At 40.5% G+C, this 21,537-nt stretch overlaps 1 protein-coding gene across 5 annotated transcripts in view; it reads left to right on the top strand.

The window, feature by feature from the left end:
• PROX1 (prospero homeobox 1) overlaps positions 1–12,008 on the top strand; it is a 57,643-nt gene extending 45,635 nt beyond the window's left edge. For 3 of the 5 annotated variants that reach the window (XM_081824810.1, XM_081824809.1, XM_081824811.1), the window contains one exon: positions 6,361–12,008. In XM_081824810.1, coding sequence (XP_081680936.1) covers positions 6,361–6,549 — 189 coding nt within the window. In that variant the 3' untranslated portion in view covers positions 6,550–12,008. Of the gene's footprint in view, positions 1–309; positions 596–6,360 lie in introns of those variants that run through there. The other 2 variants (XM_081824812.1, XM_081824813.1) reach the window with 2 other exon arrangements.
• The last annotated feature ends 9,529 nt before the right edge of the window (positions 12,009–21,537 follow it).

The raw sequence follows: 21,537 nt of genomic DNA, 5'->3' as shown, positions 1-21,537 counted from the left end.
CCTTGATCAATATTTACTTAACAAACAGCAGGGATGGGAGAGTTTGTTTAGAGGAATCATGTGCGCACCAGGGTGAGTGAATGCTCGGGAAAGTACTTCAACTTTGTCTCCTTCCCTAGGACCTTTGTGTGCACGTGTGCGCGTGCGGAGGCCCTTTCTCTTTTTAGCTTCTCCGAAGACACTTAGAAGTCATCTAGAAAATGCCTCGCAATATGTGATTAGTGCATTGTTTACACTCTAAGAGAACTCATGATGTAAATTCAGTTTCGAAAGTCCCAAGTTCGATTTTCCTTTTATGCTCCTACACAGGTTAAACATTTTGGAAAGACTCTTGAGATGAACAAGATGCACAAGCATCTTCCTTTGACCCCTCTCAATAAGTGGGAGGGAAGAAGATGCAGATGGAAACAATGAAAGCAGTTTGGACAAGGCAACTCTATTTCTGATGGCATTAGATTTTTTTTTTTTTTTTTTTCCTGAAAGCCCAAGGAGAAAAGTAGCTCTCCAGATTTTCAAAGCTGCTTACCCAGTTTTTGGAATTAGATGTGTCTAACGCTAATAATAAATACGAATACCACGCCGTTCAAGTTTAGAGAGCACTATTCTTTCAACTTCACCGAAATAATTGCTTGAAGGCTCAAGTCAGTGTCTCCAATACAGTTGACTTGGAGGCATCTGGGTCTAGTTTGAGGGGTTTTGTTTCTGTGTGGGTAGAGGCTGGGGGAGGCTGGGGGAGTTATTTATTTATTTGATTTTGTGAATTGGAGTTGTAAAGCCATCTGAAATATTCATGCAGAATTGTCTGAGAAGCCCGTTTCTGTTTTATTTACTGCACAGTAGAACAGCCACAGTGGATTAGTTCTACAATACCCGTAACAAAAGCCCAACAGCTGATGCATGTGATGTTAGGAGGTGACAAAACAGTTAAAGTATGCTGCTGGCTACAGGCAAGCAGTCAGCAGATGCAGACAAAAGGGTTTGTGACAAGAATAACTCTCTCTCCAAGGCGAGCAGTGAAGAGTATCCAAAATACCAGTACCCTTTTCTCCTTGACATTGTCTTCTTACAGTCAGCATTTTATTGCCCTTTTATAGTATTAAAAAAAAAAAAGTGGAGAAGGAAGAAGAAACAAAACCCACACACAAACTAATTCACCAAAATACTAGCCGCGATGTTACTTTTCCATCCGTTAAATACTCCTGCCCATACCCAGGTTCCCTTTTACATTTCTCCTTCAAAGTAAGTTTGAAAAAAAAAATAGTTTAAAAGATGAACTGAATAGATGATCTCCCTTGATAAGATTGTAATCTATTGATAACCTCGATAAGCCATTTGAGCCTTTGGTTATTGGGGAGGGGCTGGGGCAAGAGAGCATTATGCCTGGTTTGTTTTCTCTCCATTTCAGCAAAGATCATTTCACTGATAAAATTAGGCCAGTGGACAAAATTTTTAAGGGGGATTGAGGATGGAGAGGTATCCATGGGAAACTGTGCAAGGGGCCAGCCAGGTTTAGGTCTCCTGCAAAAGGCCAAGGGATGAGCTTGTGGATATTTCAGAGGTGTGAAAAATCAGCTTCTCTGTCTCCAGAAAATAGGAGAGGCTGTCTTCTTTTTAACCTTTGTAATTCCCCTTCTATTCTCTGTGACATTCATTCAGCTGCCAAGAGCGTTTGGCAAGGTTTGGGCCAGCGAGCACACTTCCAGTGACCACTAACCTTGGTATGTCCTGACACTTATGATGAGTGTCTGCAGGACACAGAAGGCAGGCAGCCTGCTACGTCAGGCTTTTATTATGTACTGCAGAGGCTAGGGACAGTCAATTTAATAAAACAAATCATCCTTGAAGGTAAAGCAACTGGGAAGAGGAGGAGGAAGACAGGGGAAAAATGTGTCTTTGCCACTCATTCTGAGGGGAAAAAAAAAAGAACAGCAAAACAGCCCCCCACCCAACACACTGTACGTGTGCGTGTGTGCACGTGTATTCGTGTGTGCGTGCGCACTCGCACAACGCAGCCACAGCTGGAGCAGACTGGAAAACATCCTCCCGATTTCCCCATTTCATCAAAGCCCATAAGGCCCTTGCTTGCTCTGAGGAGACTCAAGTAGGAACGATTGTGATGAAATTGGTAGATGCTGATAGCCAGCCCCCTTCAAATTCATGAGTGCATTCAAGTACCTCGTCGCAATTATATTCTCCTCCAAATATCAAGGCAAGGGGAGGCAAGACCATTTGGGGTGAGGTTCCTATATTGGGATGCCTTTTTATCAAGCAAAGTTTCCATTCTCCTCTCCTGAAGAACACTCAGCACAGCAGCTCCCACAATAGCTTCAGAGTTCCAGCCAGAGACTTTGGAAGCCTTTTGTTTTTTCCCTGTGGCATGTCCAAAGGCATGGCCTTCCCTCCCCCCCTCCCAGCAGCCTGCATTGTCTTGCATTCCAGGGACTTGATTGACTGTTGCCACCTGATGCTGAGGAGATACTCTGGGGTTCATTCTGCAGATTGTTGGGTTCTATTAAAAGAAACCTAGATAAGGGATTACTTGTCACTAAGGGATTTTCTGCAGATGTTTATTAGTGATTGGAAATCCATTAGGTGTGAAGAGGTACAGAAAAATATGGGCAACATCATTCTTGTAAACCCAAATTCTAAGACAGCCCCCCCAAAAACAGAAAGGACCCCCTTTTACTCTGTTAAATGCAGTTGGGGAAAGTTTTAAAGCAGAAAGGGGTAAGGGTCTCTTTTCTCATCGGTGATATTTCTACCTGTGGATGGAATTCTTTGGCACTCTCTCAAAAGATCAGTTGCTACTCATCAGTTTACCGCTCTGGAGCCACCAAAAAAGATTAATTGCTCAAGCATTAGAGGATCTCATGATCAATTGCTTTAAACCAGCCCAGTCTGTTGTATGAGTTTTGCCTCAAAGTAAGCCCTAAATTAGCAAACCATTTCATTTGTTCAAAAAGAATTTATCCCTTCTCAAACATAAACCAATATCCTAAGTTTCCTCCTGGGAATCCTTTGTACCATTCACATTTATTTTGAAGTTACTAGCTCTTCTGTGGTTTTTCTCAGTCACAGATCCACAGCTTGTCAAGGTTTTGATGCCCCATATAAATAGAAATTACTGAAAATGCATTAAAAGAGAGAGAGCATGGTTTAATGATAAGACACCTGGACATGTTATTTCACATGAGTCTCTTGTTCTCATAATTTATTCATCTTATAGAGTCTCATAGTTTCTTCATCTATAAAATGACTTTTGAGGTCTGTTCCAACTCTTTAAATGCTATCTTTTTTTAGCATTATTTAATTTTTTTTTTTTTTAAGTATCGAGGGAGAAGGTAAGTGTGACTCCAGAGCAGTATGGAGTAAAGCAGAAGGCAAGCTCTCATTATGAAAGCCTATGCAAAAAAAACTTTGTTAAGCATTGTGGGGGATACACAGAACAGAAACTGTGGCTCTTTATCTAAAGACATCTTGGGGCAAATTCATTACAACTAGATAGAAGTAGGTGAAAAATTAAACAACACAAAACACAAATACAAAAGATGGTGAAGGATAGCCCAAGATTACCGCCAAAAGAAATGAACGTTTAAAATGAGGTAAAACCCACTAAAAACCATTAACAAGAATGGCAGATAATAATAGGGTGGGAGCTACACACACACACACACCCCCCCAAGAGAAGTTACTTTGATTTGCCCTCAGGCACACCCTAGAACTACCCTTCCTCCCTCCTCTATTGCTGATGCTGTTCTAGATGCATCTCTCCTCTGATGATCTCAACCAATATGATCTCTGCTCCCTTGGCCCCTGGTACTCCAGACCTCCCGTGGGGCCCTTGGTGTGGAGGAGCACCCAGTCCTCTCTGACTTCCTCTGGAGCAGCCACCATACCCTGTGTCCCGCACAGCTCTCTGCCATGCCCTGCTGCGTGCCCTGCTGCGTCCCTAAGTGTTCAAGAAACATAGATCTTTGTCAAGCCTCTGTTGCCAATGGCCGGGAAAACCACACTTCTTGAAATGTTTATTTCAATAAATGCCTATGATTATGTTTCTGTAGCATTTGGCTGACAGCTCCCAAACCAAGTAGTTAGAGCCCATAGTTGTACCGCCTCGCTGTTCTCCAGCCAGATTCCCTCTCTCAGTAATGCCCATCTGATAAAACGTGAAGGGTTATCTTTGAGGGAAGAAGGGAGAGAACTCAAAAAGGCTGCTTAATGACTTTTTATTTGGTGTGAGGTGAGTGAGAGAGCTAATCTCTCCTCCAGGCTCCTCCTATCGCACAAATACTCACGTATCTGCAGGAATTTTAGGGAGAAATCACCAACGTTCCTTAGAAAATCCAGATGAATTCTCATCAGGGAATGGCCTTTGGGGTGTATGGGTTTGCACATCCATGGGGGACAAGGGGTGTTTGGATGATTTTGGAGAGCTATGCCCTGAGAGACTGGCTGGGGTGTATGTCTTTGGAAGGGGCTCCTCAAAATTTTCTCTTTTTCTAGACTCTGATAGGCCCCAAATGGGGTCCTTTCTTTATCTGGGGAATTACTAATTTTCTTTACAAAAGACAAGCGACTTACCATTGGAAGGAGTGAACCTCTTTGTCCAATTTTAAATGTATAAAACAGGGATGCCTGGTGATCATTTTAGTTTTCCTTAATAGTTACTGTCATTATAAAATGGTCCATTGCACAAATTGAGAAAGAGTGGGAGAAAGAGATCAAATCTATTCGACATGACAATACCTCCCTTTTACTTGGTAAAGTGGCATATGTGAACTGAGATGAAAATCTTTCACCTCTTCTGTATGTGTAGACAGATCTATCTACACATACAACTACAGTGCATTTACTTCCTCATATGTCTGCACTTACTATAAAAATAAAACATTACTAATGCAGAAGTACCCCACTAAAAGAAATCTACTGAGGGTCCATGTGTACTTGGAAAATTAAGAGTTTGTGGAATGGCTCTGCAAATCCTTTATCTTGGTGTGCGGAACAGAAGCCATGCTTCACCTTGAGTAACTGACAAAGAATACTAAGTAAGTACATCAACAGCGACCCCTTTCCCTGGACAAGACGTTGGACTATTAAGTAAACAATTAAGAACACACGCACATATTAACTGTTGTGGAAGGAAAGGATAAACAATTAGGGGTTCTAAAAAGAATATTTGGAGGGGCGCCTGGGTGGCTTAGTTGGTTTAGCGTCTGACTCTTGATTTCAGCTCAGGTAGTGATCTCAGGGGCGTGAGATCAAGCCCTGTGTCAGGCTCTGCGCTCAGCATGGAGTCTGCATGTCCCTCTCCAACTGCTGCTCCTTCCCATCCCCCACCCCCCATCCCCACTCATGCTGTGCTCTCGCTCTGTCTTTCTCTCTCAGTCTCTCTAAAATAAATAAATAAATAAAATCTTTTAAAACATAAAAATAATTAAAAAATAAAAAGAATATTTGGAGGATATTTGTCTTAGAATGTAAGGACTTGGAAAAAGTCCCTTGATCTCTCTGAGCCTCAGTTTTCTCCACAGTAGAAAGGGGACAATGACACCTTATAGAGATGTTGGGAGAATTGCATGGCATGATTCACAGTCTGTACATAACAGAGCGCCTGACACATAATAAGCACTCCAGAAGTGTTAGTTTTCGTTATTGCTATCAGCTGCATGAATCACTCTCATGGAGCAATTCTAATCTCAGAGTAAAATAATTTCCAATGTAGAATTTTAGGACTCAGTACAGATTTTGTATTTTGGGACTCAGTGTTAATGTCATTATCTTATCCCTGTCTGTATGTAGAGCACTTTATGGTGCATACTACTCTCATATACAATTTAGCATTTGGATCAACAATCCTCTGCTGCTATGAGCAGGAAACAGACTTTAGGTTTTCTTCATTTACAGGGGGTTTCATTGATTTCAAAAGCCAATGATCTCTTATTCTACTTTTGAGAACACACTTTGTTTTCACAGTGGAAATCAAAAGGAAATAGGATTCAAATTCTGAAAGATCAGCTGGAGACTTGCACCTGGAATACACCTGTTTAATGAAGTGGGGAATCCCAATAGTGTGTCCCCTTTTCTCACCCGAATATTCAGAAGGGAATCCTGGTTTTTCAGTATGTCTGCATGCATCCCTTGCACAAGTCCCTTTCTAAAACTTCACAAAGCTGTCCACCCCACATTACAATGCTACTATATATAACGACTTCACAGAAGAGAATAGAGGCCGGCCATTTTTAGCAAATTCAGGTGCCACGTAAGCCCCTTTCTGAAAGAGAGAACTTAGCTCAATTTCCTTTGAAGAACCGGAGACTTGAAACTGAAAACTTTATTAATGCCATTGCCTCCTTGTATCAGCAGGTTCCAGAGAGATTCCTGGAAGTTGCGCAGATCACATTACGAGAGTTTTTCAATGCCATTATCGCAGGCAAAGATGTTGATCCTTCCTGGAAGAAGGCCATATACAAGGTCATCTGCAAGCTGGATAGTGAAGTCCCTGAGATTTTCAAATCCCCGAACTGCCTACAAGAGCTGCTTCATGAGTAGAAATTTCAACAACTCTTTTCGAATGTATGAATAGTAGCAGTCCCCTTTGGATGTCCAAGTTGTACGTGTCTAGATTTTGATTTCCTATGGATGTGTATGGGAGGCATGGATATGTTTTGAAATCAGCTGGTAGCTCCTCCTCATCATCTTTCGCTCCTTTTCTCTTGTTTTCCATTGCAAGGGGATGGTTATTTTCCTTCGGTCTTTAGTTTACTTTTGCCCGAGGCCCTTAACATTTGGAGACTTTAAAATAGGGTTAATTTTCAGGGAAAAAGAATGTTGACGTGTGGAAAATCTCTATTCGCAAGGAAAGGCATTTTAAAGATGCTTCTGCTTGATCGATGGTTTATCGCAAATGGCAGTTGGCAGAGGGAGACCCGGGACACGGCGCCGTTCCACAGACGGTGACGTGTCTCTTGTTTTTACTGCTAAGAAGGCCAGAAAACTCAATGAAACCACTACGTAAACTTAAATATTTTGTTTGGTTTGAACTCCGTTAAGTCGCTTTGTGTTCCGTGTTTAAAAATAATGCCAGTGGCAGATGGACAGCTCACTTTTCAAAAGTTACCCCAAAAGGCCAAATTCCAAAAAGAAAAATAGTCCCTGTCAAGCCTTTCCGTAAGAGAAACGGCAAGTAGCCCAAACGAGTGTACCCGTTTCTTACGGAGGCAAAGCAACTCTACACAAAACTGACTCTTTCGAGATGAGGCTGGAAAATTCGTACCCGCTCTTCAAATTACCTCTCTAGATTTTACAATCGGTTCTTCGTAATAAGTGAGTATAGATCATTTTTCGTAGAGAAAAACCCCTTTCACATCATTTTCTATTATCTCACTTCGGGTATTAAAAGGCACATACGTTTCAAATGTACTCTTTGCTCAACTCTGTTTATATGCTTCAACGAGTTATTATGTCTGTTTAATATTTAACACTTTTTTTTTCAAAAAAAAAAAAACCCACTATTTTCTGAATACCTTTCTCTAGTAAGGAATAAAGGACATCCCAAGTTGACCATAAAATTCCTGCCTACATTAGACGCTTGTTGACAGCAGTTAGCTGACTTGATCTTCACCTCCGAAGAGGAGCAGTGTAAGGATGCCCTCTTTTCGTATACGATCCCACACTACCCTGATGGATATTCGAAGTGGTGACGGTCTAATTAAGTGTTTCTTCATTTTAGGTACAGCATTTTAAAGCAACTGATAAAGTCTCTTCGAATTCAGAAGCTAGTACTGACCAAAACGTGTAAACAATGTACGGGCAGCATAGAAGAGGTTGGGGTTAACCCAAAAGACACAGTTCCAGCACACATAAGAAAGCTGGCTGCTATTTTATGCTTTCTTCAATGGTTCTCCTCTTCTTCCTTATTTTCTCTTTTTCCAGTTTTTCCAAAGCGTACAGTGTCCCATACTTGCTTTTAAAAATTCATACGGCATTCACGCTTGTTTTCTCAGATGGGTTTTGTGTGCAGATGCAGTAAGAATTCCTTGTTCATCCTAATAGGCTTTTCCAGACCCCCCTCCCTCCCCTTAGGTCATTTGATCTACACTTAAAATGACACAGGAACAAACCTGGTATTTAGATTATACCAAACACAAATACCGTTTTCCCTTAATTTTCATAAAAGTTACATTTGACTCTGGAGAATGCAGATTGACCCATGTGACTAACTAGCTGACCCAATCGCTGTAATTTACCATCATTTATAAATTCTGCTGATGGACAGGAATGTATGGAGGCAATTATTGTCAGCACAAAGCCTTAAAACCTGCTGACTTTAAATTAAATGGCACAGTCCTATGATGCCCTGCATCATTCAGGAGGCTAACGGGCTCTCGCAGTGTGGACAGAGTGCAGCGACGCAGGCTGGAACACCACCGGCTTCTCTCTGCACCCCCAACCAAATGCATCGTCCAGCTTGTGCTCCCCTATGTAGCACACACAGGGCCAGCAGATCCAGTTTGTTCTTGTTCCGGCTTGCTTGCGGAAAAAAAAAAGTTCGGATAATCATTACATTGGAAAAAATGCAAACCAAAAAAAAAAAAAAAAATCCAATCAGCACAAAGTAGGGAAGCAATCTCAACTTGTGGTCACACTCTTTTGCCTTGCTTCACGTCAAAGAGTAGGAATTCATTGTTCACGTCATTATACCACTGGGTCTTTGCTGTTCCATGTAATTCATATCAACATCGTGTTGCCATTTGCAAGGTAGAAGGCAAAACCGTAGTGTGTTCACCTATGTAGACAGACTGCTAGTATCTTCTGATCTGGGGCAAATTCAGTAATGATTCCAGGCTCATTTGGATCTTTAGTATTATTTTCCCCTGCCTTTCTAATTTAAGTAGACAAATTCAGCAAAAGTGTGTGTTCACAACCAATGTTGATGTGCTTATCTATGATAATATCCGCTCAAGGTTCACTGAGGCATAGAAATGATTTCAGAGTAGAAATTGCATGAGGATAAACTCACCTCTTTGTTCGATCACTTTTGCTTTTAGGTGGTTTTTCCCCTTTTACGATCACAAAATCTTGTGCCTCCCAGTGCATTGGAAAGTGACAAAAGCCTGTCTCTCAAAACTCCTACTTAAAAATTCTGGGTTTGGTTGGGTTTTGTTTTGTTTTGTTTTGTTTTTTAATCACCATCTTTCAAATCTCAGCTCAACTCTCACCAAGTGAAAATTGGCTACTTGGGAGAAAGTTAACTTTCTATGAAGGTGGGAGGGACAGTTTACATAGGAAAAAAGAAGTCTAAAGTGCATGTTGAAATACCACATTACCACTTATTTTCTGCTAACCCTAAATTATTTTTGCATATACACTTGAGGTGATAGTCTGTGCCTAGACCTAAAATGCACCAGCGGGGGGATTTTTAAAAATCCTTCAAAATACCAGTTTTTTCCCACAAGTACAATTGTTCTTGTGCCTTCTGTGGCTTTCGATTTCATCTTTTTGACTTTATTTCCAATTACTACAGCTGCAATAAACACTAGATTTTTTTTCTGGCTGTTTGACATAACGTTGATAGCTATGCATATTTTGTGTCTTTTTAAAACAAAGCGGGAGAATACGTTTTTGAAGAAGAGAATTTTTAGAACAGTTTGATACCGCAAATTATTTTTTCTTCAATTGTTTGAGCAGCATTCGAGTTTTGAAAATTCTTGTAGAAGCCAATTTTTTGTAACGGTGGTGCAAATCTTGTGTTTTCTTAGCCTAATGAAAAGTAGTATAGAAGCAATATTTCTTACCATGTGCTGTATATGTGTGTGCAGGTGTGTGAACATGAAGACACATACACACATATACACGCATGTAAAAATACACATATATATATGCGTGTGAAGTGGAAAGCTTACCTTTTCCTATCTAGATTTAAGGACCTATTTTAGACATTTGTTATGTTTTGTGAAAAGAATGTTCTATTTGCAACAACAAAACATTTAATTCTTACTGTATCTCTGGCTGTTTAATGAGGACGTTTCACATTAAATGGTAAAACAACGTGGAAGATGGTAGAATGTAGTAATTATTTAAGGAAGTGTTCACCCACATATTCCTGAAGTTTGCTTTGTGCCTCCGAGTATTATTTAATTCAAGTGTTTTATGTTTGCAGAATCTTTGTTGCTGTGCTAGGGATGTGGGTGAATATCATTTTTAAAAATGTTAAAAACAACAAAAAAAAAGGCAAAACAAAAACACTAAAGCAAGAGGGGAACTTTTATAAAGCAATGTAAATATTTAACCTCATGGCTGTTGTTACGTAAGACATGAGATTTTAATAAATAACTACATTCTCACAACATCTGTTGAATTTATTAGGAACACTATAGTGACTGTGTAGACAGTTGAAAGCATTCTTGAAAATCCTGCTCTCTACTTTTAAAAGATAACAGTCTCTTTCATCAGATGTCAAGGGCAAGGGTAATGCAGTTTCTGTAAATTTATGAAATTTTTTTTCTATGTACATGAAAACACTTAGTAAGTAACCACACTCGTGCGCATGCGCGCATGCACACACACACACACACACACACACACACATACATACGCATACAGGTTAATACTAAGTCATAAAGCTGAAGATTTGGGGGCTTTAAAAATAGGATGTCCCCCAGAAGCAATCATAAATTCATCAAAGAAAAAGTGGTTTACAGACTCCCTGAAAGCACTGTACATGTGAGGATAGAGCAAAATCTCTTTGCCATGTATATTATAGAATATTCATTGGTGTGAATAGTACAAATGTTTTCTCCTGGTACAAACTCTGTGTTTGCAAATTACAAGAAGCATTGTTTTCAAAAAGCTCCCCTTAAAAGAATGTAACTGGTTTATATGAGTAAGCGGTTACTGCATTGCACTTAAATGTTCTGTTGAAGGAAATGCAGTTTTGTTTTCTGTAGATCTGTTGGTTGTAAACCATCTATAAAACTAAAGCTAAAATGTTCATATTCAGAGCTGGGATCAAAACTGGTATTTAACCTTTGCATCTTCTTATAATTATCCTTCTAAGAATACAACAGGATCTGGAAGCGTCTGGACTTTGAGTCTTCCAACTGAGCCCTCTCTCAAATCTGACACCCTCTAAAATGCACAAACATGAGAAGAAAAGAAAAACAGACTGGCCCGTTTTTGTGAAAATGTATTCATTCTGTGTTTTAAAAATACTCTAATCCTCCACATCGGGGGGAAAGCATTTTCAAACTGTATATTACCACTTCAAGACTAGAATTAGAAAAACATATATTTGGGGTTGGTCTCAGTGCTACCTACAAGAATCAAAGGTCATGGCTTCTCCCGATGTTGTCCCAGCCACTTCTCATATGTATATAGTATATACCGTGACAAAACACTGCCTTTGTATTATTTAGCAATATGTTGTAAATAGCATTATTAAGCTCTTTTTTTGTAATAAAGACCCTTTGATTTGAATATAGTACAATAACTGGACCGATAAAGTCAATTTTTGATTTTTTTTTTTTTTTTAGCTAGAGGCAATTTCAATTGTGGATTTTTGTTGTTGTCTATTGTTCTGAAGACTTTGCATAATTTATTGGTTTAATTTATCCTAATTTATTTGATGAAGGTGTACAATTTTGTATTACCAAGGATGTACTGTAATATTAATTGATAGGATAAAAAAAAATGAGACTCCCTGTCCATATTAAAAAGAAAATAAAAAGGTGCAGTAGACAATTGATTTTCAAGTAAAAGTACAAAAATTTAGTTTGGCAGCTACTAAATTTTAAAAGAGAAAAAAGTTGTTGGGGGGGCGGGTGGGTAGGGGGTTTTACTTTGTGTGTTTTAAGCTTTTGTATACTCTCCAAACTTTTACCTTTTGCTTTGTACCACTTAAAGGATACAGTAGTCCAATTGCCTTGTGTGCCTTCCATCTTCTCTTAAACTGAATGTATGTGCAGTACATATGCAAGCTTGTGCAAAATAAAATATACATTACAAGCTCAGTGCCGTTCGGTTTTTTGTAAGCACACGACATTTAACTTTTGGCCCTGTGTCCCGTCTTAGGACAACGGGCTGCTTGTGACTCATATCCACTCTGGAGCTTTGCTTTCATTAAACTGCTTAATTACACAAGTCTAACATCAATGCATGCAGCTCCTAGAAGTGATTGTTTGACGTCAGACTGTTGTAGTAATTGGCTACATTTCTCTTTGAAAACTCCTCTCACAGATTTAACTTTATCTAGCCCTCAAAATTTAAAAATGACAAAAGCTTTGGCTCAAAATAATGTTGTGAGCTAAATTTAATTCAACAATGGCAAACGTCTAGTGGTTCTAAGAGCAAGGAGAGATGTTCCCAAAAGTCAAAGAATGGCAAATATGTCACTTGAAATATGGGGAGGGAGAGCTCATATTGTTTCTACTCTGGCTGGGCTCAGAACTAAGTACTAATGTAAATTTTCCAAAACCTTTCTGGAATGTTCCTTCAAACGTGACTGGCAGCACGTTTCATACAAGAACACTGGTCCTATGGCTTTTGAAAACTTCCTTTATCTCTTTCACTTTGGTTTGAAATCCTGTCTCCTTTATCCTTGAATGAGGAGCAGGAAGAATTAGCAAAAATCCCCTACCTACTTGAAATTGACTCTATTATCCATCATTCACAGCCGCACCTCCCTTTCTGGCTTCCACATCACTGTAGACTGAGTCTTCTTAATCTCAGATTTCTTTGGCTTTCACCTAAATGATGAAATTGTGTTTTGACCCTGTTCACACAAAGGTGCTTAGAATCAATGCAGTATCAAAACTATTAAATAATAACAGTATTTTTTCACTTATTTTTCTATCAATGGCACAGATTTATATTCCAGTCTTCCTACCTTAATTTGGCAAAAGAGCATGCTACATCTCTCTACACAAAAATTTATTCCCTGATTGGAGAAAAAAGAAGACGCCCCCCCCCACTTTCATCTGCTCTTGGAAGATAGAAGGCATTTGAAGTAATATAATGACTCTTCGATCTTCTTGTATTTATTTAAATCTGATGTGCTTTAAACTAGATTGGATAATCCAGGTAGCAACTAAATCACTAAGAAGTTACAGCAGGTGGTAACGGTTTTTGATAGGCTTATTAAAAATATAACACCAGGGCGCCTGGGTGGCTCAGTTGGTTAAGCGACTGCCTTCGTCTCAGGTCATGATCCTGGAGTCCCTGGATCGAGTCCCGCATCGGGCTCCCTGCTCGGCAGGGAGTCTGCTTCTCCCTCTGACCCTCCCCCCTTTCATGTGCTCTCTCTCATTCTCTCTCTCTCAAATAAATAAATAAAATCTTTAAAAAAAAATAAAAAAAAATATAACACCAAATCATTCCTTTTGTGACTCTAAATTATCCAGTGCCATTGGTCTAGAACAATATGTACTGACCCCTGATCACAGACCGTGGTCCACAGATGTCTCCATGTCTGCCAGTACTCATGTTCTCCTTGAAAGTATAAGCTCTACAAACTAATAATAAAGACAATGCTGGCTTTATTCACTGTTACTGCCATCTAGCATCATAAACAATTTACAAGTTTTGCTTAAAGACTAACAGCTAAAAAGCACCCCATTTCCACAATTTACTACCTGCTAAGGTAAGGAATAGATGCTCCTGAATGAAAGTCACAGGAAAACATCAAATATTTGCCATGTATTGCCAAGTCCCGGAATCTATGAATACTCCTGTATTTTAAAAGGTATAAAATACAAGGGAAGTCTATATAAAGGAAAGAGCTAATACAGTTTTTTTTTTTAAAAAAACTGGCTGGTATGACATGGAAAAAAAATTGTGAAAGATCACTGCAGGGGAAATAAGTGTGCTACACCCCCCTGGTCAATAATATAACCCTTTAGAGGTTATATTTAGAGGGAGGGTCAAGACACTGGTGTCAAAACTTGAAGGGTAACTTCTTTCACTAAAGGGAAAATAATCAAGAGAGCACTGCTTTGGGTGTCAGGAGACCTTCCTTTAACCAGTTCATTTCTAAAAATCTTCACTACCCAGGGAAACCTAGACAAGACACAGAGCCCCTGAGTGCCCCAAAGAATCCAAAGAAGGCGAACGGATCCTTGGGATCATGTAGCCACCCTGTTGACTTTCCCTGACAGATTACTATGTGGAAAAAAAAGATTTATTAAAATACTTTTGTTTCTCATAAGAAAGGCAATTTAAGATGCAGGACAAAGCAAGGGCAAAATTCTGAAGTTGGCCAAGTGTGACTTTGGATCCTTTTCTCTCTGCTCACGATCCATTGTCCCTTCAGTGTCTCTGCCCCTTGCCGAGCACTTGGCGCTCCTGTGCTGCCCCAGCCTCCCTCTGTCCACAGGGATGATCCATCCCGTAAAGTTAACCAGCTACCATGGTGTTTGGTGTGTTTGTCTTCCAGGGGTATGTGCATAAAAAGTTACATGCAGCACAGGAATACATTTTACATTTTCATATGAGGTCCAAGGTCCCCTGAATGTGAGTGATGAGGGGCTGGACACCTCCCCCAGGAAACATAATGCCAGGTCTTTTGGGTGGTATCACTCATGGCTACACCTGGCCTGAACACAGTACTGTCTGTCAAAGCATTTCTGCCTCTCGGGCTTTTTCCCTCCCTCTCCGGGACTTGTTTCCTGCCCACAGTCATAGAGTCCTTCCAAATGTCTCCAAAAACCGTTCATAAGGACTCACAGAAGGAAGGACCCTTCTCCCTTGGATCTTGGAGATTTTCCTGGTAGAGGAAACTGATGAGCACTCATGAAATTTTAGAGAGAATCAAATTCAGTGGGTTTTATGCCTCAGATCTCTAAGGTAATATATTATTTCAGGGGCCACCAGATTGAGACCTCTTTGAACCAAAGGAGCTTCATCTTTATAATAAGATAAACTAAAATGTTCATTGCAAAAAAAAAAAAAAAAAGGAGTCCTCTGCTTGAAATAACAATGATCTTGTCGGGTGCGAAGGAGCAGATCTCTAAGTATGAATATGATAGTAAATAGCAAGTAAGTTCAGCCAAACCTTCATTTAAAGAAAGCAGTTTTCTGCTAAATAACAACACAACACTCATTGGGTAGAGTAAGGGATCTTTAAGGATGAATGTAAAAATTAAATAACAGCTTCTGTGAGTTCTGACAAACCTTCAAAAAAGAAAGAGAGATCATTCTTACAACATAGAAAGAGCACAGAACCTGGGACGTGGGTTTGTGCTGAATCACTATTCATTTCCTTTCTTCTCCCACAGTTGATGGCTTTTGTCCGCTCACCATGTTGTTTTAAGTTGTGATGGAAGAATTATGCCCAGATCCATTGCAATTTCCCAGGACATTCAAATTTTGAATTCAGGAACTGAAAGCTTCTCTCCCACACTTACCATTTCCCCCTGGGCCCTTGCCCTCAGCCTCAGGCCTAGAGCTGCTGTGGCCACACCTCCTGCCAGCCATGCTTGGGTAGGCCCCAGAATAGGAGTGAAGCAGTTTAGAAAGATTAAGGTGCCACAACAGCCTGAAACAGAATCACTCAGCCTGCCTCTACCCTGGCAAAGGGGAGGGTATTATTTGCAAAGCCCCCTGCTGAGTACTCCAGGTGCTAGCTAGACAGGCTCAGGAGATAGTTTGGCAGCCACCCTGGAAAAAATGCCTGTGTCTCTGCAAATAAATCTGCCAGTGGAGAAAGCACTGGGTTTTCCCCATTGCTTGTGCAAATAAGTACTCTGTGCTTTGCTGGTATTGGAAATTCCTTGGTGTGAGTAGCTCTAGACCATCAAAATTGGGGCTATGGATTTCTTGTCATTGTTGTTACCCTTGACCTGTGGGGAAATTATTCAAAAAATCAATGGTCCTATTTCCAATTATTCACAAGTGGAAAATCTTCAGTAACCAGAGGAAATGTTCTCCCTAAATCCCAGCTCAGCAACTGATAGTGAGGTGGAGCAAGAGTCTTGAAGTCTGGCACAGAGGAGGGTAAATGATCATGCACCCAAGGCTGATATGGGTGTGTGCAACTAAAAAACTCACGAATAATTATACATTACCAGTTGAGTATTATATATGTCTTTTCTCCATTTGATAGTCAAGAATTTGTGGTATCAACACTATGGTTACATATGTGAGAAATCTCGGTGAAGTGGGTGCATTTCTAAGTAAAAGTAAGGTATCAAATTTTACTCTATAAGTAAAAAATAAATAAATAAATAAAAGAACAAAGGCCATAGAAGAAATTGTAAAACTTGTGCAAAAAACAAAACTTAAACAAAGTCTCTCCTCCTCCAAAGGCACCTGGCCTTTGTAGTTTTATGGGTGAAATATATCAAATATTCAAAAGAGATCATGTTGGATAGGCAGTTCATCCTATTTGTTTTAAGCCCTCATCTAGTACCAAAAATGCAAAAATCCCAAATAAAAATATAAGTAAATTTAGTTGAGCAGTGTAGTAAAAAAGAAAAACACCACACTGCCAACAAGCAGGGTTCATTGTTTGTAATAAACTGGGATGCATGAAGATCTGGATTTACTTCTTGGTGAAAAGCAGGAAAAAGTTTCTTGATGTTTTATTTTTCCTTCCTCCTAATGACAATGGAAACAAATATTTCTTGTTGGCGTGGTCAGCTAACCCAACCACTATGTGCTAGTGCGTCCTAATTTTTTCTCTAACAAGGGCCAAGTAGCTTTGCTGCATCGGCCATTTTAGTTCACCAGGTTGCCTAATTCAGAGGTCGTATCTCATTTTGACATGTCTTTTTGAAATTCCAAGTCTTTGGAAAAAGCCAGATTCATATAGAAGAGCTCTAAGGATTTCTCTCACTAATTTCAAAAAGAAGGAGAAAAAGGAGAAAAGAAATCCAGAAAAGTAATGCTAATTAAAAATATGCCATTCAATCTACATAAAAGGAATCCCGACATTTTCATTTTCCAGCATATCAATTTAAAATAAAAACCTATTTGTTTATATTCTAAGAGGAAATAGTAAGATACCAGGCTCTAAACAAGTGAGTTGGGCAGCCCGGACCCCAGGCAATTTGGTGAAGCTTATGAGAGCTACCATGGCACTGGAGAGGAACTTGGCATTATCCATAATTTTTAAAAATGGGCGTGCCTTTGTCTCACCAACCCCACATCTAATAATCAACTTTTTAGAATATTTGTATACATGAGCAAACAGGAATTACAAAGGCACATATTTGGTTACATTAAAATGTGTGATTTTTTTTCTTTTTTTTACAACTCAAGTTAAACTCTTATACCAAGCTCCTGTTTTGTGTGATGAGAGAAACCATCTCAGACTTCAGGCATGCTCAACCATCTCAGACTAGGTTTTATCCCTTTCTGCACCTTTGCCTTAGGATGGGCATCTAAGTTCCTGGGCTAGCGAGGAGGCTTCTGGTTCTCGGCTGATGTCCTCTCTAGTCTTTGAGAGTAAGTTAATCTGGCTCCTCATTTGTTATTGCTCTGTTATTCTTTGTGGATTAAGCTTTTTGTCTTGATTCCTTTGGTGTTTTACTTTTGAAACTAAAGAGTCTTTTCCTTTAGCATTTGATTCCGAGTTGTTATCAAGGTGCCATGTTTTGCTAAAATGGTCATCACTGCATTGGGCTTCTGACATGCAGAATTCACACCACTTTCCTCCGAGGCATTCTCAGGCCCTCGCTGGCTCATTCTTTGCCATCATGTGTCCAGTGGTCTGGACACAGGAACACATGACTCTTTTCTCAAGCCATTCTGAGGCTGGTACTCATAATGTCTGTACCAGACCATAGCCACACCATGTTGGCCCAGGACATTTCTACATGCCTTCTAGAGTCAAGGTGTCAGGTAGTATATAGATACAAATTCCTTCTTCTAAACCTCAGACATTCTTGGCTGTTCTGTCCCATTTACCCAAGCCTCAGGCTCAGCCCACCCACCAGGGGCAGGGTGCCTTTGTAAGGACGGGGTCTGACTAAGTCTCTTGGCCATTTTGTCCCTCAGTCCAAGAAAACTTGCAGCCAGTGAGAGTAAGTTAAGTTGGCTCCTCATTTGTTATTGCTCTGTTATTCTTTGTGGATTAAGCTTTTTGCCTTGATTCCTTTGGTGTTTTACTTTTAAAACTAAAGAGTCTTTTCTTTTAGCATTTAAACATACATCATTTCACCTTACCCTGTCAAAATTAGTTTTCAGGAAAATTTCAGGATTTATTCCAAGTCATCCCCTCCCCTACATCCAATATGTAATGAAATAGCAATAATTGTGTGTGTGTGTGTGTGTGTGTGTGTGGTGTGTGTGGTGTGCTGATATCCCCATGACTGGTTTATTTTATAACTGGAAGTTTGTTGTCTTTGACCCCCTTGACCTCCTTCACCCATTTCTCCCATCCTCCACCCCCCACCTCTGATGACCACCAATCTGTTCTCTGTATCTGTAAGCTTGGTTTGTTTGTTTGTTTTTTAGATTCCATGCATAAATGAGGCCATACAGTACTTGTCTTTCTCTATTTGACTTATTTCATTCACTTAGCATAATACCATCAAGGTCCATCCACATTGTCACAAATGGCAAGATTTCCTTTTTTTTTTTTTTTTAAGATTTTATTTATTTATTTGACAGAGAGAGATACAGACAGCGAGAGAGGGAACACAAGCAGGGGGAGTGGGAGAGGGAGAAGAAGGCTTCCCATGGAGCATGGAGCCCGATGCAGGGCTCGATCCCAGGACCCTGGGATCATGACCTGAGCCGAAGGCAGACGCTTAATGAGTGAGCCACCCAGGCGCCCCAATATTTCCTTCTTTTTTATGGCTGAATTTTTCAAATATATATATATATATATCACATTTTCTTTAGCCATTCATCCATAGATGGACACTTAGGTTATTTCCCTATCTTGGCTACTGTAAATAATGCTGCAAAGAACATAAAACAGTCTTTCTTATCACCAAAAGAAAAAAAAAGCCTGGCTCTGGCAAATTAAAAACCTTGACTTTCAAGACTATTATCTCAATACTAAATGTTAAGACCCTATTTAGAAATTCTAAAGTCAAAACCTTGATTCTTAATTCTCTGCATTTGCTCCATGGATCCCTTCTAGAAGCTGCTTGCCCTGGACTGAACAAGGAAGAGAGTCACAGATGGAAAGACTTCAGTTACTGTATCTAAATTTTATGTGGCATGTTCAGGGATATTCACGGCAGGATTATAAGTAACAAGGGAAAATTGTAGGCAAACTGAACATCCATCACTAGGTGAATTGTTAAAATATGTTAAAATAAAATACCTTTTAACTTGGGTACAAATGACCTCAAGAAGAAGTTTCCCTGTTATGTTATCAGAGCCATGCAAAAAAAAAAAAAAAAAATCTGTGCTTTTTTTTAAAGTTTTATTTGCGCTTTTTAGTCGTCAGATTTGTGTTTTAATTCCATGGCCTATGGAATGTTATGTATCCCATCAAAGTTTGAGATTGAGCTATAGCTATGTAGTGAAATGGAAAGTTATCCATAGTATGTTGTTAATCTTTTGAAGTAAATATAGCAATATATTTATATAGCATGACTCCACTTTCATTTTTTTTTAAGTTGATACACCTTTATCTAGATCTCTATGCCTGTGCGCACAGACATACTAGCCGTGAGAACACACACCTTCATAGTAAATGCTATCGTTAAGGAGGCAAAAGGCATTTAGGTGAGAGAGGAGTTTTACTTTATACATTTCCGAATAAATGTGGACGTGTGATTTTTTTTTTTTTTTCCAGCAAGCAAGCAAGCAAGCACAACTTTGGTATGTAAGAGGCATGTGTATTAAGATACAAAAGCACAGGGTGCCTGGGTGGCTCAGTCCTTAAGCGTCTGCCTTCCGCTCAGGTCATGATCCCAGGGTCCTGGGATCAAGCCCCACATCGGGCTCCCTGCTCGGCGGGAAGCCTGCTTCTCCTTCTCCCACTCCCCCTGCTTGTGTTCCCTCTCTCTCTGTCTCTATGTCAAATAAATAAAAATCTTCAAAAAAAAAAAATAGAACATATTAAAAGATACTAAAGCACAGAGGGAAAGCGCCCCCTTCCCCGCACAGAGGAAACGCGGGCCTGCCCTGCATCAGTGGGCCCCTGGGTCTGGTTTGTGTTCTTGGGGGGGCGGGGCAGCTGCACCGTCCAGCTCAACCCAGCCGTCAGTGACTCCTGAAGAAGGTGGAGGGAGAGCCAGACACACCGACACCTGAGGCCGAGGCCATGACTTCGGGTTTTAATTTTTTTTGAATCTTTACTTTATACAATAAAGGTCTTTTATAAAAATAACACCTACCTCTCAAACTAAGGAGTAAATGAGCTGTGCTATGCAAAGTGTGGTATATGGTGTGCTCAAGAAATGGTAGGAGGGAGAGGCAGTGGGGCGGGAAGAATTATCGTTGACCATGAGGTGTGGGAGACCTGGCTGCCCCCACAGGGCGGTCACTGACGTTTTTAATGCCACCTTTGGTGCTTGATTCTTTTTTCTTTTCTCTTGCCAGTCTGATGGCCCAAATCAACTCTCTTGGGTCATCTGGTAAGGGAAGCAAGCTGGGTACACAAACAGAAGTGAGCTAGGTATATTTTCCTCCATTGAGTATGCTCCAAGCAGGATGTTGGGGCTCATGGGATAGGTGGGGGGGGGAGGGCATCAAATGTGCAGAAGGGATATGCTGTGTTTTCCTTGGGTCAGTGTGACAATGGGTTCGTAGTGCCCTACCACAGGTAAGGAAGAAGTGGGGAAAGAGGCAGGGGAACTTTATTTAGGGAGACCAGCGTTCAGGGTGAGTGAGCAGAAAAAAAAATTAACTTGTGAAACAGATGACACAAAGCCCATGCTGGAAGTCTGGGTAGAGGGCAGAATGGGGGTACAGAGGGGCATGGAGAAGAAGGCGCACTCAGGTACGGAAACTGGCGCTGGGCCTATTGGGATTTACCGCTCACACTTCTGGGAACCGAAGCCTTGCGCAGAGCATGTCCGGTGGCAAAGGTGGGAGGCAGAGGAAATCCAGGCCACGGGCACTCCCACCTGCCCTGACCTCTCACCCTGAAGCCTCAGGAAAGGGAAAATCAATGAGCTCCCGAAGTGCCGGAGCCTCAGGTCTGGGGCTGGAATTTGACCCATGCAGAGTGTTTACTGATCTAGAGGCGGATAGGTGCAAATGAGCTCATCTTTATCTTGAGAGGAAATTAGGGAGACCAGACCCAGACAAAGCCACATTTTATTCAATGAAAACTTAGCGCCACCTCCTCCCCCCCGCCCCCAACAACACACGCACTGTGATAGTAAACATCTGCCTGAGTAACCTAGTCTCTGAAGGTCAACAAATAGGGAATTATGAGCTGACAGAAAACCAAAAAAGTCATTCCCGAATATCTTACATTTACCCCTCTTGCTGATCTGTATACTCTTTTTTTCTCCCCTGCAGTCTGCAAATATTGACTAAGTTCAAGGGCAGTGGTATAAGGTCTAACTTCAGAGTTAGCATGAGGTGAAATACTTAAGATGGTGCAATCCTGCCCTCATGAAGAACATATTAGAT

Source organism: Leptonychotes weddellii, chromosome 6 (genome assembly GCF_054177405.1).
Source record: "Leptonychotes weddellii isolate Sample4059 chromosome 6, ASM5417740v2, whole genome shotgun sequence".
In the NCBI taxonomy this organism is placed as follows: Eukaryota; Metazoa; Chordata; class Mammalia; order Carnivora; family Phocidae; genus Leptonychotes; species Leptonychotes weddellii.
The sequence above is the reverse complement of the archived record's forward strand: the minus strand, read 5'-3'. Positions and strand labels throughout refer to the sequence as shown.